General features: G+C 32.7%; 1 protein-coding gene across 4 annotated transcripts in view; it reads right to left on the bottom strand.

Moving 5' to 3' along the window:
• Positions 1 to 20,714, bottom strand: part of LOC135124613 (protein dead ringer-like) — a 104,600-nt gene that overhangs the window by 62,293 nt on the left and 21,593 nt on the right. Inside the window, exons 2-3 of one of the 4 annotated variants that reach the window (XM_064049806.1) lie at positions 12,977 to 13,141; positions 8,828 to 9,058 (exon numbers count right to left, since the gene is read on the bottom strand). In XM_064049806.1, coding sequence (XP_063905876.1) covers positions 8,828 to 9,058; positions 12,977 to 13,141 — 396 coding nt within the window. The remainder of the gene's footprint in view (positions 1 to 8,827; positions 9,059 to 12,976; positions 13,142 to 20,714) is intronic. The other 3 variants (XM_064049808.1, XM_064049807.1, XM_064049809.1) reach the window with 3 other exon arrangements.

Raw genomic sequence — 20,714 nt, 5'->3', positions numbered from 1 at the left:
TTAGATTTATCATGCTCAGTGACACAGTCCACTATTATTAGTTTAGAAACATAGACCCAAGTATCACTATGACTTTATATATTATTTCAAGAAGTATAACTAGGTCCATCTGAAATTAAAAACAATTGTAAACTTATTTCTCACCACATACGACACCATCAATTAATTCAATCAGTAAATTTTCAGAACTAATATGTGGGACAATATTCCTTTACTTATTCGCGATATTAGTGCCATTGCAAGTTCACTTGAATGTAACTTTAGTTACTTATTATTCACAATGAACAAATTTTCATTGTTAATATTTTGAAAATAAGTATACGCATGTTTACAAATTAAATTAATTTTTTCAAAAAAACATTAACCAAAATTAATAGAGTTGTCATATAATTTTAACTAAATCAGCACTTGCACTCATAGTTTATTAAACAACTTAATTCGATGAATGATAAACATGAAAAATATAGTGCAAAAACACCAACTTCAATACGAATTCCATCAAATCAATCGCTGGCACAGAACATCCGGTCGGTTCTTAGCATATGTCTGCCAGTTGTGTCTTAAACCAGAATAAATTTACGAAAATAAGACTGAAAGATGGTCAGTTACACAAGGTACTTCTGAAGGCAAGTACAAAATAAAATTTATAGCTTTTGTATTTATTAATACTTATATGTTTTATATGCACATAATATTTTTACCAAATACAAAGAACCCACCTGATTCGGAACATAAAAAGATTTTTAGAATCTTAGTTTTGTGGTCTAACTATGTACATATAAAAACAAATATACTTAAAGTGTTAAATGTTGGCATTATAATATTTCCATTTACGCTTGACCCATATAAATGTATAAAGACGTTAACGAATATTATGAACATGAAACACCGTATACTTCTAAGTTCTCTTTTGCAAACATCGACGTAATGAGTGATATTGATAATTCCTAGGCTTGTTAAACAAAATAAGAGAGAAATAAATGCTTCTTTCATAATTTCATTAGATGAAAATCGCTAAAATCTGTTATGAAAGTCGTCATAGTTAAGTGGTTAAATTTTGATAATTGAATATTGATAAATAGATTTTCACATGAATAGGTGCTTACCTACACGAACTAAACAATTAATATTATTAGTACATCTCCACAACAGGAACAGACTGTAAATGGTCATCTATGTATAACATACTGAATATTGGTACTTCTACACATTGAATACATTGATTTATTTAACGCAGTTGTGAATTGTGAGCATAAAATTAAATTAATCGGTAGAATTTTCTCATTTCCGAGAATAGAGGCGATTTTGTACATCACAAACGAGTTCCATAAATGGGTTTCGATCTACAGAATATAAATATATATTAATACTAATAAAAAATATTGTTAATTTTAAAAAATATATGTGAGCCTAATGCAAACTGGTATTGATTAATTTGTATAAGCACAGAGTGATTGGGCGTTTGGCGTTTGTCACCTTGTCGAAGGAGGAATGAAGTTTAATGAAATTGTAAAACCGACTTTATATGCCAATTTATGGCGAATGGTGACGATTCCTGTAAAGGAAAATGGCAAATTTGAACAAACATTACTTTGTGGAGACAGTTTATTGTGACAACTTTTATAGATACTCTGTATCTTGAATGGATTTATACTGCACCACTTAAAAGTTATTTAATTAGTCAAGTGAACATCCAATTATGTAATTTTTTTTCGCAAAGGTACATTTGTTACATTTCCTATGAAAAATCAGATATTCGTCGAAATAACGCTATTACAATACTTCCCTTAGTTTTCATTCGAGAGGCAAAAAAACAATCACGTATTAGAACACAATAGTTATTTGCCTAATAACATAGTTTAAAGTAAAACACTTGGTCTAGAGATATTAACTCAAGCTGTATACAATTAAATTAGTTAATGACTGTAAAGTATCTCTTTAATACCGCTGGTAGTCTAAAATAGTTTTCTTAGCACAGCAATTAAATGTCATAAACACCACCTTTTACTGAGGTTTAAGGAGCTTTAGAGAACCGTTTTACAAATCACTCCGGCATATTTGGTAAAAAAAACAGCCTTGTTATTCACCTCTTCAAGATTAATAAAATACGACTTCCGCTGAATTATCAATTCATCTGAATTATGTGATGACTTTTACTGAGGGAGTGAAATACAATTTGGCGATATAAAAAACTGAGAATTAATGTTAAAATTCTTCAGTTATTTATGTTTGGATTAGATAATATTTTAAATGATCGACTAAACCTGGATAAGGAAAAAGTTTCTAAGAACTGCTCATAATTAGCTGTCTGGAACATGATAGAATAGAATATTCGATCGTCTTTCAAACCTTATCTTTTCAGATGCTGACATTATATTCCTATTCGCGTTATCTATTTATACACTCCTTTAAATTTATTTGGACTTAAAAGCATAATTACTGAACACATATGCTAGAAATGCATTTCCAATGCGACCCGACCCTTCGGTATGTTTCGAGACGCATACGACGTACACGAATCGTTACATCAATAAAGACACATGTCTGTTAAAATCGATTTTGCGTATTCCCCCAATTCCAAAAATAAGTAGAAATATGTCAGTCTGCCTTATTTCTGAATCTTTGACATTTGTGATAGATTTCCTAGGGGATTTAAACTAATGTTACCATTTGCTGCAACTTTTACCCTGTTTTGATTTGTTTTTATGTGGTTTTCGTTATTTTTGGATAGTAAAGGGCTGCATGGCACGAGTTTCCTTCTCTGATCACAGCGTTTCTCGAGCAAATCGGGTTCAATCAAACGACATTTATGTCTGTTTATCAGTGGACATCTAACAAGTCTTTGTGAAATGGTATCTTTTGTTTTCCTAAGTTTGCAGCGTTGTGTCGGTAAGGCGGTGAGTTTGTTTATGCTGACGGTATAGATCAAAGATTCCGCATCGTTAATTCAGTATCAAAGGAACTATCATTAATGAATTAAGACTTTACGGCAGGATACAGTTGGATCGTGTCCACAAGCTGTTTTCATTTACTTTAATAATATTTTGATATGTTTATCGTGAACGATGAAACTATACTAATAGTACATTTTGTACACAATGTATTTTCGGAACATCGACTGCATACAAGTATTTTAGTCATAATTGCGTTATCGTATTTATATTTTACTGCCAGATGGATGACGTTATTATTTTACGATTTTCATTATTACCACAATAATTTAACTATTATTTCAAAGTTACGTTAGTAGCAAATTTACTAACTTGTAGTTTTATGCAAAAATTAATACACTTAAATATAATGTGTAAAAATAAAGATTATTCAACTAAAATGTACTGCATTGTATTTTTTATTATCATCATCTAATATTTGTAATTAAATTAGATAACCTTTCAAATAATCATTTCTGTTTGATCACACCAGAACTATATCCAATTTATTACAATATAAATTACCATTTCTGCAAATTTTTAAAATGCATCCGTCTATATAATTTTTGCTGGCATGTATGAAGCTGAGCTGCATGCTTATTATTATATTTTATTCATGCAATTGAATTAAATTGCAGTAATTTATCTATTCAAATGTAGCTCGTACATCTCCAGACGCTACATTAAGAACTTGATATTAAAATATAATAACACCTACGACGTTATATTTCATACAGAATACAGGCAGTGTCTGTTTTACCGCAGGAGTTCGCTCTGTACTAAATACAGTAACACCCCACGTAATTTTGTTTTTGTGGACATGAAAACATTAAATTAAACGCAATCGAGGGCCTTACATAGACATAATTAACGTCTTCTGACAGTGACTTAAATATGATTTGAATATAAATGGAGGTACTGCTGAACTCTGTATCGTACAAACAAAACTGAATAAATCTAGTGTTGCAGTGAAAATTGTGAAATACACAATACATATTTAATCGAGTATTTTTCTTACACGTTGTTTCTTATTTAGGAACACCGTTTAATACGATTATTTCTAGCAAAGTTTGCAATGTAAAATTTCGTGTAATAAGGCACTAAAAATCTGGTGTGTATTATTACCTCGAATATAACTTTTTTTTGTTTTTCTTACAGTTTCTGATTTGGAGGTTATATTCTACAGCCGGATGACATTTAATAAACACATCAAACATGTAAGTAACATCAAAGTCGAATAAAGTGTTGCGATTACGAAATACAACCACTTACATAGCGGATTAGTACGTAGTAAATTGGAATATTGTTCTGTGGTTTAGTTTCTGGATTATAATTATACAATCAAAATAGAATCCTAGAAAAATGTTAACCCGTTTCCTAAAATACAAGGCATAGAACAATATTTTTGCTGGATAGGTAAAATATTGATGCTTTAAAGTTTGGAAGGACAGTATGTAGTGTACGTTTGGTTGTAAAACTTGTTTGTGGTACTTGTAATTATAAGCATCAGAGTGTACAGAACAAATTTAGGTTTCCTATTTACTTTACTTTTTTTTATTATGTGTCAATACTACAAAAAGAAATGTGATGAGATTATATATTTCATGAAAGTTGGAAATATTTTAAGTGAAAATCTAATTGTGTGTTACTCTTCCACGTCACAACAAGATAGTTTACATGAAAATGCAGCTGAACAATAAAATAGATTTATTTTGATTGCAGTTGATAAAATAGTAAGTAATTTAAGGCGTTTCTAGGTCTACACGGACGAAACCTTGGACAGAAGCTAGTTTTTTTTAATACTGACCGAAAACTTTCGTTTCGAGCGAACTTGTTAAGTTTACAGAACTTGGCAATATTCAGTACCAAGTACTTAGGTCATTTTCACAAATGTCAGCCAAAGTCATGTTTTTCTGTAGTTTCAGAATTCGCAAGATGTGAAAAAATAGGTTTACACTTTTCATTTATGTGTCATCTGGAAATATGATCTCTGGACCAACTGCATCAGTTACTCCCAAAAAATTGATAAGGTCATCTCAAAATTATTTTAAACAAAACTCATTTGAAAAATCCAGTGAAATAAGCTACTTTAAGTTTGGTTCACAGAAGAAAAAACCTTGGGCTAAAGTTATTTAGAGGGAACGCCCCCGTAGTACAATCAAATAAATAAATCCAGGTTCATAGAGAATTATAATATTTGAGTTAAGTTGTAAAACAAGGATGACACGCAAAATCGTGACGCGTTCCACATTTTTGATCTATTGATGTTCTGAGTGGAGTGCCTCAGGAATCCGTACCTGGTTCTCTACTTTTTCTTACGCACACAGCCGACATTAAGAATACTATAACATCGTCTTTGCCATGTTTGCAGACGACATCAAGCTCTACAACAGCTGCGACAATTTTTCATCCTTATTATCTGATCTTCGTTCGATTTACAAATGGTCTTAAGTTTGGTCATTGCCCAAATGCGTTACCTTGCATCTTGGTAAGGGAAATCCCCGATCGGAAACTATGGGCTTGCCACCACTGAATGCCATATGGATTTGGGTGTTCACGTTTGCTCCAGCCTCCTTTGATCTGACCATGTCTTGCAGGTCACGAAGAAGGCTAATAAAATGCTTTTTCTTTTAGGCAAAACATTTGTCAAAGTCAGTTCCTTAATTTTTTCGAAGCTTTACAAAACGTACGTTAGACCCATCCTAGAATTTGCCAACGGAATCTGGAGTCCCGTCCTCCAAAGAGATATTTTCCTCTTGGAGGCTGTACAAACAAAGGCCACTAGAATTCCATTTAGTAAAAATCGACCGATAGACTGAAACAATTGAATCTATGCTCTATCGTTAAAAGACGGAAAAGAGGAGACCTTATAACTGTATAACAGGCGTTGAGCAACGATCACCAATTAAATGCCTATTTCCACTGAACACATCTGATCGCACCACCTAAACTGCTCAAAGACAAATTTCGCACCACTGTAAGTTAGAGCTTCATAACGAATACAGTGTTTGATGATTGGAACGTTTTGCCAAAAGAAATTGTTTTAGCCTCATCTGTAATCTTTATCTGTCATTGTCTTATGTTGAAAATAAGTTGTGGTAGACGATTTACGAATTCCTCTAATCTTTTGTACAATTCAGCTGCTGGAACAAGTGCCAAAAGCACGAGAGCCTAGATAACTTCACCATTTAAGTTATTTTGATAATGGTAGAATTATTGGGTGGCCTGAAGATGGTTCTTCGTTTTGGCAAATTGCCGTTGTTTGCACCGACACCGACATACAAGCACTGTTCTACGAACTTGGTGGGTATGGAGTGAAAAGGACAGAGAAGCGAGAATGAATACAATCAAGACGCACCACAGAGCATCCAGATGGTTGGCTAAGACTCGTGGCTATTAGGGACCGATTTTTCGCAAGTTGGTAGATTGGAATTGGTCCACGAAACAGGTCTTTTGGGTTCTATTCGTACCGTCCGCAGTTAGTTTTTTCTTTAACTCCTGCACACCGACGCCAAAGGTTGGAGTGGTGCAGGGAACGCCAAAGGTGTAGGGAAGAATAGAACAGGGTTGTCTTCAGCGATGAATCGCGATTCTCTTTGGGGATGCATGATGGCCAAAGACGAGTAAGATGGCGTCATGGGCTCGGAAACATGTTGTTTCGGCAAGATAACGTACTTCCTCACACTGCACACAGAACCAGAGACTTCTTTGAAGTTGCAGAAATAAATGTTTTGTCGTGACCCCCCAGATCTCCCAATTTAAATCCCGTCGAAAACATATGGGATAAGATGGGAAGGAGACTAACGATATTATAAAACCCTCCACAGACCTTAGATTAGCTACAGCATTGAAGTTACTTGGGGAACTACCCCAGGAGGAAGACGATTACCTAACTGAATCGATGCCCAGACGTGTCAACAAATGCATTCAAAATGGGGATCGCGAAACACTATTATTTTTTCCTTTGTTAGTTGTTTCTTAAGGCAAAAATTGTAATTGTACTAACTAATAAATAAGACTAAAAAGTGGCAGTGAAGCCAACTTCAAAAAATTGTTATATCTTGGTGTTGCATGTGTAATGTTATTCAGTATATTTTATAAAATTTACAAGGCATTCACTACGCAAAATTTTGTCTTCAAATTGTTCATATTCCTAAAATACATATATATGTAATTGCACAACAATCAATTCAGCAGTGCTGATTATATATCTAATAAAATTACCAACATCACCAACAGACCACATCGGACGGATAGACGGAAACGGGGAACATATTTTTTCATAGTCTAGGCATCATGAAACGTCAAGAAAATTAAAATATGAAGATTGTTAAATCACAAGCAATTCAAATTCATAAAACTTTGTACAATTTATGTAGAATTTATCAAACAAAATTTTGAGATGACGTCATCAAGTTTCTGGAGGGGATAAATAGATAAATTTTATTTATCGAATTGCCAAACTTACGATAACCATAAAAGGTTTAGAAAATTTGAGATCAGCTAAATCGTAAAACGATGTTATACAATTTTGATTTACTTACTAGAAATTTTTATGCCAAAAGTAAAAAATAAAGACGGACGCGTAAACCACAGGTGTAGAAGTAGGGTATTTTATAAAACTTTAAACTAATTTAAATCGGATTTACTTTGTAAAAGTTTGAGATTATCTATCAATCTGTAAAACCTCTAACAGGCGTCAGAATAAAAACGGGCGAGCTAGTTTTTCATTCTCTAGGAGTTATGAAACGTCGAGAAAACATGAAAATAGCCGTTCGCTTCGCCGGATTAGTCTTGCTACAATACTTAATTACACGGGGAAAGTAAGAATTGTTAATACGTATTAAGTAATTTTTTCATCGGGTTTTGGATGTAGAAAGATTATGTATTCCCCATTGTGATGGTAATATAATATCAGGCATTATAATTTAATTTTGATATACATATATGTACTTAAGTATTTTTCTATTTTTTTTAAACACCGATTAGATGAGGTCATTTTAAAAAAATATGTTGTTTTTGATTACTGGCCATCCATCGTACTGTTTTATGAAAATACGAAACGAAAGGTTTGATGAATATTTCAGACCAAAACAACTGAAGACAAAGCGAGGTAGAAGAAAGGGTAGAGGCCATCGTTCAGGTAAACCTTTCAGACGGCACTCGGCAGTGCAAAAAATATCTGTGCTAATTTTTAATAACCATAAATCATTGAAAAAGGCTATAAAATATCAAAGTGCATTATGCCAAATTATAATAGTACGGAGAATACAGAAATACTTCAACATTTAGGTACAAATTAAATACAAGCGATAACGGCCCGTCCTTATCCGCAATAATGTTCTTTAATAATAGAGACAAGGACACAAAACGCCGACTTTTACGATTGAATAACTCTAAAAATGTACTGTAATTCCTACGCTGATGAAATTATGCGCCATAAAACTGGCGAATAGTATAACTTATATGAGTTGGCCCAGACAACGGCATTCGGTTTAAACTTGCACATGCGCTTTCTTTTATTCGAGATGGGATTAAAGCAGGGTATATAGGATATTTAAATATGTGATTTACTTGTAAAAAAATATGCAGTGAATTAGATAGACACAGTTTATAACCGATTAATCGCATGATTAATTAATACTCGTTTTTTGTAATGCTAAAAAAAGTATATCTAATAAAATTATAGGTCATATTTTTGACTAATACGACGTAACAAACCGAATACATGAATTTTAAATATCATGTTTTTACAATTCACCTTTGGTGAAATGCAGTTTTTTCCTATTCCAAAACATTGAAAGTGTTTTTTGATCACTATATCACCATCGCGACGACTTGTGAAAATATGATTATGTCGTCGACGACGGCACGTTCTAATACACTAAACGACCTACCTGACGCACCTGTTTGAATTGTTCTTCGAAAGACCAGGTGTGTTGTGAAGAAGCGCTGCCTTCTGATGAATGTGAACTTCCTGAAGATGGAGCTGTCGGTGGTGGTAACAGTGGTGTCATGAACGGGGTACTTGGATGCGGAAATGGAAACGGAGCTGGCAAATGGAAATTATCTTGCAAGCTCCTGTTTGAGAGGGGAAAGTTCAGGTGTCTCGCACTTTCGAACTCGTCCTGAAAATGATATACTAGTTTTAGTACACTTACATAATTGCATTTTACAAATTTCAAAATTATTTATATTTTAAACGTGGTAAATAAATATACTTTGAGAAATTGACAAGTGTTATTGCTACCCCTTTATTCCTCGGTTGAAGCCACCACTCATATACTCATTCCAAATCAGATTGAAGCTTTCCAGCAGCTTAAAGCTGCTAAGATTGTGAGGGTGTATATACGAAATATACAATTAATCTAGGTGCGAAGTTTGTTAATTAAGTACATACTACCATAAACGGAGTGTTGATTATTATTGAATTTAAACCTAAACTTAACTGGAACTCCTCTGATGGTAAATTTGGACTATATATTGGTCGGATTAAATTCCACGCAAAAAAGCTTGTTGCGTCGCTTGCATTATTGCTGGCCTAACCGCGAACGAAAAGAGGACTATGTAGGTCGACTTTGGGTCAGGGTACAGGTCAATCCATGACAACCTTATTGCTAAAACGTAGTTTTTCTATCAAACAAGTCTTTGTGAGAAAATAAATCAGAATATCTCTTGCACAACAACTTTCACTATGCAATTAATCAACTTTTTGGTAAAGTTTAAATCAATTTTTATGTCTACAATACACCACTACTCAAAATATTGTGATACTACAGGTAACATAACCGTTCTCTAAATACTGATACATATATGTATAATGTCCAAAATTTTACGGCGTGTTTTCTCGGTTTATTTAGTGATCATGACCAACGTTAGATGTCCAAACCAGACGCAAAGCTCCTCAAGCTTTTTTTTTAAATTTACTTCTGTAAATATGTGTTTGTTTAAGGAATTAAAAAGGCTAAATACGCATCATGAAACGAATCCATAATTTAGTCAATAGTTGTGCACAAATCTTGCAGCAATTTATAATCCAAAAACCTCGATTGTCCAAGTTTTCGATTTCTCAATTTTTCAACATTTTAATTTTGGGAATTTCTCAGTTTCTAGATTCTTCTAGCTATGAAACCTTATATCAAGATAAACTCTCCCATGAATTCATACCAATTTCCAATCACAGACTTTCTCCTGCTTTGCTCTCTATCTCCTTTGGTTTTTCTTCTCCATTTTCAAAATTTTCAAAAAAAATCGAAAAATTGTAAAAACAACGGAAATAAAAAATTGAAACAAAAAACTGTCCCTCCCACCTACCTCCTCTCTTGTCCAGTCTTATCTTACCAAATGCTAACCCCGCCCACCCACCCTCTATTTTCTTACAGAGTATGTCATTTGCCAAAATTAGTCTTATCTCAGCAAGTACTGGGCCCGCCCACCCGCCCTCTATTTTCTTAGAGAGTATATCATTTGAAAAAATTTGTCTTCACTTAACAAGTATTAGCCCCGCCCACCCGCCTTCTATTTTTTGAAAGGGCAAGTACTAATTATTTTTTTTTATTTTTCAAAATAGTTGTATGATTTACAACCCCTACATTTTTGCCAAAGGTTAACCAATATTTTATAATTACGGTCTCCAGGATTTTTTTTAATTTAAAAAAAAAGATACAACATTCCTTTAAACTGTAAAAAAACCCAAAGGACCCTGAGATTGTTTCAATTAAAAAAAACACCAGTCATAAAAAACCTTCAAGAGGAAAACATCAGGAGCTATCCAGGATTCTATTCAATTCTTAAAAAAAAGTAGACAACTCAAAATTGAGATCAACTATTAAAAAAAGACACAAGGGAGCCCGAGATGCTTTTAATTTAATTCAAAAACGAAACACCAAGTGTTCTCCAAGACTCTTTTAAGTTAAAAAATGCACAAGCTATCTCAAGATTCTTTAACATTAAAAAAAAGACTCCAACTCCAACGATACTATTAAAAAAACATTAAAGTGGTCATTCGTCGGATGGACTCCGTTATGTAAGCTATTGTAATAGGGTCATTTTGACTAGTTCAAACACTAATGACAACTTTCATGTATTCTTGGGGCAAGTGCAAATTGCGGCGGTTGGCGAAAATATTTTATTCTTTGTATGTAAACTACGGCGGATCTGTCAGGGTTCGAGAAAATCTATGTAAACTGCAGCAGTATGTAGGTATCCAGTTATATATGCTGGATTCAAAATGTTAAGTAATAATTTTCAGTATGGACTGATGAAAATTAGGGCATTAGTTGCGCCGCAGTTTACATATGCCCAATTCTCAAACAATAAAAAAAAAGTGTCGCAGTTTCGTCTCTCTGTCGTCAATCCTTTGGGTCCTGACGATTTTAGTAGACATGTAAGCGCCGACAATATTGGACTAACGATTGTGAAATTTTAACAAAAAGACGTCCGGGTTTCAAGTGTGTTAATTTTGAAACGGACTGCAGCGTTTCGAGCACTTGCGTTCTAGATATCTTCAGAAATATAGGAACGAAGAACGAGTGGTTCACGAAGAAAGAAAATGATACTAGAGGTAGATAAAGATCCCCTTCTGTACCTCCAGTAAAGTTCTCCTCTTTCCTGAAATTGGTCCAAAGTTACTTCGACAGAACTTCCGTCGCCCTTGAAGTACATTTAAAAAAAAATCCGCTTCTTTGAAAAATTATAAAAAAATTGTTTTCTGATAACCTTTCTGTATAGTAAAAACTAGTGGTGTAAATGACACGTAGAAATTTGTTTCATTTAAACGAATTGTCTCCTTAAAACAGGGGTCTAAAATTATTAATTAAACCACAATGGAACAAAATATTTTGAAAAGGATTATTATTATTCTTATTTGATCATAATTAAATAAAGACGCTGTAGAAAATTAAGTTTTTAATTTGATCAATAAAAAATTGGTCGAAGGCTATCAGTACCATCCGACAAATCCAGCTCTTTAAAAAAATTATAAAATTTAATTTTACGATTTCGTTTTATGATAACCATTGTAAAGTAAAAACCAGCGGCATAAAATATTCTTCAGCACTAGGTGACAGCAATCTGAGACTCAAGTATTTATTTATGTTTGTACATCGAAAGAATGTCACGTAGAAATTAGTTTGATTTGAATGAGTTTGTTTTCTGAAAACACAGGACTAAAATTATGAATTGAACCACAATCAAACAAATTGTTCTGAAAATTAAAATTCTTAATTTATCAGTAATATAAAAACGTGCGTATTCTTCACATTTTCTAGAAAATGGGGTGATTCGTTGTTAATTTGATCAATAAAAAATTGTGATGAAAAATACTAGTCACAGAACAAAACAAAAGTAATCACAGCTTATTACCAATTCAAGAAAAAAAATAAAGGGCCAGGCTCAGCATCGAAACCACGACCGCAGGTCGCCATCCACCCTCATAAAGCGACTGCGCTACGTGAGCTTATAAGACTGAAAGCGGATTCATACGCTACAAGTACCTATAGAAGTATATTTTTGTATAACATTCAAATCATTTTAAAATACAATTCATTGAATTATCATAAAATTGTTGGTGGGGATGATTAACCAAATTTTGATTACCATTTAACCATCTCCATGATATTTCTGATATACCTAGATACAAAATATAACAACAATCGGTCCAGCATTTTTGGAGATTACGTGTCTAATAAAAATGGATACAGACACCAGATAGACAGACGGAAACGGGAGACTACTTTTTCATAGTGTAATAAGGGCCATGAAATGTCAAGTCTCGATTACTATACTTCGTTAGCTTACGCTCGGAAAGTAAAAATATTATATTATATACAATATATCCACTCTTCTCCATATTCTTCTATTCATCATCAGAAATAAGGAATCAACTACAGCAATGTAAATTGGTTGGTTTAAGCATTTTTTATAGTTAAATACGTTTTGTTATGCAGTCGGATCGCTAAGATAAAATGTCCGTTTATACTCGTCTTTAACAGAGGTGTTTTTTAACGTTTGAACTCAACTTAACCATTAGTAGGATGGTTGCTTACCCCTACCTTGATGTCTCTCACTTGCATTTTTAGCTTGGCAAGAACATCTCCATGATCTGCAATAATTCCTGCACCATGCCCTCGCATGTCGTCACAACTATCTACATCGTCGTGTTCACGACCAGATTCTCCATCCCCATCGCTTATTTCTTCATCATTATGGGACTAGAAATAATCACATTGTTAGAACAAACTTTTTATATCAAAGTAAAGTTGTTATTTATATTCTTGACATGAATACTTCAGTATTTGTTACGGAATCATTTTATGATTAACGGATATGAGCCATGTCGAGAAACAAGTCATTTTTACAACGTATACTAAAGATAATAAATTAACTAAAGTGTTTCTTGCCTAAAACCATTGAAATCAGAGGAAGAGGTCTGAAATATCGACAGTTGGCGCCTGCAACTGTACGCTGCACCCTAGGAAGCGATATGCTGAATCGCTCATCCTTGTTGCACACACAGGCTCGACAAAGATGCGACAATAATTTCTTTACGGGATACCGATTTCTATTCCAAGAAATAGGGTTTTTGCCGATTATGAGCACAGTTCCTTTCAACATTCAAATCACCCACCATGCAAGCAAAGATGTTTGACGCCATCCAAATGAATTTAAATATTTTCGAAATTTGTTTGGTAAATGAACTAAATCACAGAAAAATGTACATATATTTGATTGGAAGTACTTAGATTTTATTAATTAATCTTATACCTGCATAATAAACATATTTTTTTAAAATAAATTTCCAAACCAAAAACAGGATGAATATATCGGGTAGTTTTATTGTTAGCATTGTTGGCCATTGATTTTAAGAAATGCACTTACCAGGGTTCAAGTGAATCAATAGTAAGAAATCTTATACGTTTGTGATTTAATACAAAATAATCCAATTTTATAAAATTGCATTATTTTTTTATTGAACACGTAAATATGCATGCTTACATTAAAGAAGCCAGGCGTTTTTTTTAATACCAAACCTTGCAAATAAGTATATTGATTTGTGGAGTTTATTGTCTACTTCGGTGTAACTTAATTTGGATTAATTGTCTGAAGATTCTATTACGCAGTAATACGATCATGAAGAAGTCTTACTAATGTGGTTTTAATATTAGAAAAGTTACCCTTCAACTTCTTACAACGCTTAATTGATTTTCGGAAAAAGATAGGTATGTGTTAAACTTTCTTAGGATATTGACATAGTTGAATCGTTGATAGATAACTGCAATTAATCTGTTTGTTCCCGACAAACATGCAAAAATAATAGGTATCAAACAAACGAACGGATGTTATTTTTTCTAATGCTTGTTGACAATGATTATTAGAAACGCAGATTATTATTTGTACAAGTTAAGATACTGTGAGAATTCTTTACCGACGACAACGTTCAACACAGTTCGAAAAAACTAAATTAATTTTAGTACGACTCCCCAATGAAGCAGCCTTCATTTGACACATTATTCCAGAGCGCGTTTTAAATTCGGGTAAGGAAAGTTGTCTTTTCTGAAAAATACGTTTCGCACATTCAATAAATTCAAAAAATGCTTGCTCATCACATAGAATTGTTATTTCAAGATATGTAATGTGTCGACAAAAAAACAAAATTAAAATCAAACATTCACCATTATTAGGTTTTCACATGAAAGGGGAAGTCAATGCAATCATGATAAAAATCTGCATAAAAGTTTTATGCAGAGAACCGTGCGAAATTATCTTATCTCGTTATAACTCTTATTATGCCATTTGCCGGCTCGTAAAATTCTGTAAATGCCTGAAATGTGTGTCCTCACCGCTAGGTGTCGCGTTATTTGTGTAGAAACGATTTCAAATAACAATTGTGAAATGCTAATTTCTCTCGTAGCGCTGTTATAATATACAGGATAGAAAATGCCTTGTGTTTGTGTGTCCCTTCGATCCCGTGTGTGTGGGTTCACACTGACGTCACTTCCGACCTACCCTAACTTTCTAAGCACGTGACTGCACTAAAAATAAAAACATATTTCTTTGTGCAATGTATTTCTTTGTTTAGCGGTACGAAGGAATTATGATTGTTCCAACTTTTGTTGTAAAAATAAACGCAATAAAGCATTTACCACAACTTCAAGTACGTGAAAATTATTTTTATTTCAGTTAAAATTACTTAGATATAATATGTAAAATAACATGACAGAAAACATTGTTTTATACGTGAAAAATAGTAGCTATAGTCAAAAACCAAAAAGTCCGGAACTGTAAACATTCCTTTATGCTAATATAAAGAGAATCTTATTTATTTTTCTTCACCAGATGAAGTCTGTCCCTTACAAAATGGACCACATGTTGGTTTAACCTAACCCAAGCCCTGATTTACATCTTGCACTTTCTATGACAAAACAGCAAACCAGAAAATATCAAAATGTTTTAAGCGTAAAGGTGATTTTTTTTCAAATCAGTTTAGTTAGATAATTCAAACAACAACAAAAATTTACAAAGAAGAATCGTCATCACAAAAGAATTGGTGCAACATTTCTTTTCAGCGAGAAAGATGAAAATTTAAATTTAATGGTCGTTAACGGATCAAAATTTAAAGAAAATTGAATTAAGAAATTAAAGAAATCAAAATAAAATATTACTAAACAACTGCGGATAAAGATTCTCAAAAGTAAAATAATCAGACGACTAAATATCTACGTTAAACTACTTATTTTATAGTGTTGGCGAAAAAAAAGTTCTATATAGTGAAAAAATACTAACTAGTTAATTTTAAGGTACGAATATCTTATCATAAAATATTGAAATAATTTTTAACATTTTAAATGAATTATTGTTAGCTTGAAAAAAAACCTTTATTTTTCGCACTGATTATTCTGTTTTTAATAATTTGCATAAGATAAACGAGAAAGTACAGCGATAAAAACTACTTCTACTGTATATCATTTCCGACAAAAAAATGTGATAATGCATGTGTCATTAGTAGTGTATAGAATTTTGCGAGCTGAAACGGTGGCGAAAACCGCGTTCCAAAATTTCCATAAATAACTGAGTTATTGAGTGTTAAAAATACGTGCTGAAAAATTTCACCAAAATGAATTAGATGATAAACCGTTTTAAAAAGCTGCCTGTGTGTTATCTAGAGAAAATTTTCGGCAAGTTATATTCAAAATTTCACAACAATTAAGTCTGTTAATAATAGATATATGTATGTATTATATTCTCTAAATGTATTGAACACTGGAATGGGTAATCGTGAACAAACTTGATGACATCATTTAAACGTTTTGCCAAATAAATGACACTTAAAAACTTGCAAAATACTACGTTTATATTTATTAATTTATCGCCAATTTAACTTTATGCATGGACTTTCTCTGGGAAAAAATCAAAACTGTAAATAGAATAAAATTTTTGTATATAACTTAGAAACTACATGACCGATTTTTCTAAGAGTTTGCAAACGGATTAAAGTTCTCGTGAACATTAATATAAACATTACATGGCTAATCACAATTCATCTTTCCAAATGTTGATAACGTGATCTAAAAATTGTGTTAAGTAAAAGGTAAACACTATATGGTGTGAGATGGTTCTGTCTTGGTGATTTAATAATCATCCATATTTAATTAATTCTATACGAGTTGTAAAAGAAAGTTCTAAAAGTAGATTCTACAATTTTTCGTAGAGATAACAAAACATTTTTTTTTTAATTTGAACAAGCTATTTTCACTGATTTGATGGTTACAGAACAATTATCAAAATTATTTACCCATCCTCTTCAGAAAGTCAATGACGTCATCGCAAATATCTGTCAATTCAATGTTTGAATGAATCAACCAATTTAACATTTGCACCGTTATTTACGTTAACAGACAGAGGTTATCATGGAAAAAAATGCGATTTATCTAGGAAACTGGATTTGTTTGATTCCGCTTCAGTGACGGAATGAAACTCTATTTAAACAACTTTAGACCAGTTTTATTAAATGTTGTTCCACTGGGTTCTAAAATAATGCGCGAAAAGAAGCAAGATCTTACTGGAGCACGTCGACGAGCAGTTAAAGTATTCAATAAAAAATATGCAAATTTTATTATCTATCATCTCGTTTGTGTGGCAGTGACGTTGACGCAAAAAGTCTCTCTGCTCACAAAACTGAACAGAAAATATTGCTTGAGTTATAACAAATTATGCTCGTGATTTATATTTAAAAACTAGAAACTGTTCAAATATTCGTAGTTTAAACAATTCGACAATTTCGAATCGGTTAAGGAATGTCGATACGCATCTATCTCTTACAAATCTCGGTGATTTTCACTTCAGCTATATCTTCGACGCACCACCGTTTGATAACCACTGCCCTTGCAAATGCCACATGTTCTATCCGATCTCTAAATTATCGACAAAAAACCTTCACCCTCCTTGATAGGGAGAAACACAAAAACACTTCAAATCGTAAAAAAGATTATACATATACAGTGATAAAATTACAAGAAAGGAAATACACTTTTAGGATTTCATTTTGTATCGATAACAATAAATCACTTCCAGTTTTTTCATTCAACTTGAAGTAGTCTCAGATCTTAACATCAGGTATCAGTTTTGCCGAAGCTTTGATAGCGAAATGGGAAGACGATTATTAGGTGCTCATTATTTTATTTTGAAAAGGATTATTCGAATTCGTGCTGCACATTGCTACTGTGTATCGAATCGCGTGCAAGTCATGCTTTTATTTGAACGTCTGCCAGGTTGGCACCCCGTAATTACAGTTATTAAATTTTGTCTGATCGTATTAAAAAATGTTTATTATAACGATACCTATACAGACATTCATCAGAATTGCCAAAAATGCTTGTCGTATAAAAAAGGTGTATACATTTTTCCCGTTTCGAAACGATATTATTAAAAAGAGGACCTGAGAAACGAGCGAAGTCAGATGGTACAACCCATTTATTCAATTAGTTACCTACTAAAAGGTGTAGCTAAGACGTGCCTTCGATTTGTTTAATTATAGAACCTGTCGCCAGTCTATATTAACTTAGGACATAAAGAAAATTACGGCACGTTATTCAATTCTCAGCTATATTACCTCCAGTTCTAGAGGCGAGTGTATTTCAAAGCCAACACACGTGAATAAATATTTGCGAAGACCCCTTTTGAATATTTCGATGTTTGATTACTGAAGAAAAATTTCTATAAGCTACCTTCCTTCACCCAAGATAGCCGGTCGCATATTACTATCGAAAATAAACGTGTTGTGTACTATACATTGAAATGTTGAGTGTAACATGAGATTACTACCTACATTATTTTTAAAACCACTTCCATAAAGTCGCTACAGTCAAGTTTAAGGTAATTTGGTTACAATGATGTTGAGAGACGTGTTAGTACGCATATGTACCCCGCCGGTAACATTGTTGTTGCGTGCTATAAATTATGAAAGCAAAAATTATTGCAAGATTAAAATTCGATAAACCAGCACGATCGGTTTGCACGCCAAATTTAAATATTGTGGGCAGGTATACTTCATATGCTACTATAATTGCAATTATTCCTCAAGAATAATGGTCGCTGCTAGCAGATGCATGTAACTTGTCTAAAAGATATTTTACAACACGGTGATTTCACGTGTTACTGTTAAATTATGAATAAAGACTTAATAACATTAGATTACTATAAAAATCACTACAGAAAATTAATTTTTTACTTTCGAATTTTTTCTAGCTGTAACGATTTAATGCAAAAGAATCTGCGGAGTAGTGTTATTAGCATACTTAAATTTTTGTTTAACTGGGAATAAAGTGAGTCATGCAGTCAAAGCATACAATATTTATTGTTCTTTAATGGCTTTCTACATATGAAAACAATTTTACGCTTTGTGATAATCAAGCCTATTCTAAGAAATGTTAAATTTCTACCTTAATTAAACACAGAACTACTGTTATCTTAGTACAGCAAGTCGGAGTAGATAATTTAATTAACTTGCATTCCAAATAAAAGCACTTAGCTTCGGTATCACTTCACGGAATACTTAGTCGCCTTTGTATTTATTAAAATATGACCAAGTCAAGTCCCAAGGTTTAAACAACGTTGCTATATACAAAAGACCGAAATTCGATCCACTGCTGGAATTTTACTGCCGACACATCTGGACATAACAATGAAAATTTCTCCGTTTTATGACCACCCCCTAAAATTATCCGAATTTGGGTTGCACTTTATTTCCAATTTCTATCGCCCTTTTATACTTTTCAATAACTTCCGCACAATACGGTTGTAAATTACTGGTACCCAACAACTATCTATATAACACCATAAACAACCTATGCAAATCTGCAAATATATTTTTTTTCAGTAAATTCTGTCAATAAAATTACAGTGAACACAAACAGATCCCGTCGTGTGAACGACCTTAAATATAATTTTTGTTGGATGCTCATTCTATTGCCCTTGTACTCAGTAATAATAAAGTTTTTCACAGTCACAGAAAATTAGTAAATTGTGCATTCATTTTTGTATAGGAGCTTTCACTAAAGCGTTCGGTCTCCATGTTGGTGCATAAAATATATATTTTTTTAAATTGTGCTCAATAATTTAAACAAAAATTTACTATCAAATTATGCCTACATTCTAATGACTTAAATGCGAGATATAATTTGGCTGAGGAACAAAATTGTCTATAAAGTAAAACTTGTCCTATCGTATATCCTTATCGTAGAAAATGTACGTTTTGAAAATCAACAAACCCTACATTAAATGCTGATAACATATTTTACTTTATTTAGCGGAATAGATATGCGTGGATAATATTGTATACATTGATAATTATGACATTTCACTTTAGTTTTGCTCATCAGTGTAACAAATTGGTTGAGAAAAAAATTATGACTGTCAAATTTGAATTGTGAAGTTTTTTTTTTTAATATTTGACAAGTTACGTGTATGTACCACATTTACAATAATTTTGGAAAAAGGGTGTTGTTACAAAACAACTCAGTTTTGAATATCATTTTTTAGAAAAGAATGTTTTTAATTTTTAGAGGAAATCACAAAAGGTTCTGAAACAGTCAATTATTTGTTTTTATTTGAAGAACGTTTTGTGAACTCGAAAATTAACGTTCGCATTAACTGTACCTAGCGCAAAGTTATAAGAAATGAGACAAAATAATAACTTCATTTGCTTTCGTTGAAAAACAAGCATGTTGTGATGATGACAATTATTAGAGCCCGCAACACGTTTCTCAGAGAGCGAATTATTTCGAATAATTATTAATTATAAGAAAACAGGACCTGTTGTGTTACAGCTGGAGTACTTTGTTTAAAGGAAAATCTGAATTCAAACATTCAGCAAATAAGATCGTTGATATTATTAATACGTTATGCCCCCCCATGGTTGACAGTCAATCCTGGTCGTTTCCCACAAGCCTCGCTTCCGACTCGTGACTCTAATCACACCTGACAAATGAGATCCACTTGCTGGACCTTGCATCCACTGCATTCGATGTTGCCCAAGAGATCTTATTCTGTTTAACCTAGCGTGTACCAAAGAATGCTGTTCGATTGCTTTCCCGTCATGGGATCAACAGATTTATTCGCAATAAACGCATTCGCTAGAGGTTAGCAATTTGTGAATATTTTACTAGAGCAATGTAAAATTAATCCTACAAGTCGCGAATTGCAAAAAAACATTTTCTTTTCTAAAATTCACTTCCAAAATTTACATTAACATTCTTTTATGATATAATCAAAAAACGAATATTGCTA

This window comes from Zophobas morio, unplaced genomic scaffold (genome assembly GCF_036711695.1).
Source record: "Zophobas morio isolate AGI-343-1 ecotype UQ-CSIRO unplaced genomic scaffold, CSIRO_AGI_Zmor_V1 ptg000007l, whole genome shotgun sequence".
In the NCBI taxonomy this organism is placed as follows: Eukaryota; Metazoa; Arthropoda; class Insecta; order Coleoptera; family Tenebrionidae; genus Zophobas; species Zophobas morio.
This window is presented reverse-complemented; position numbering and strand designations above follow the sequence as displayed.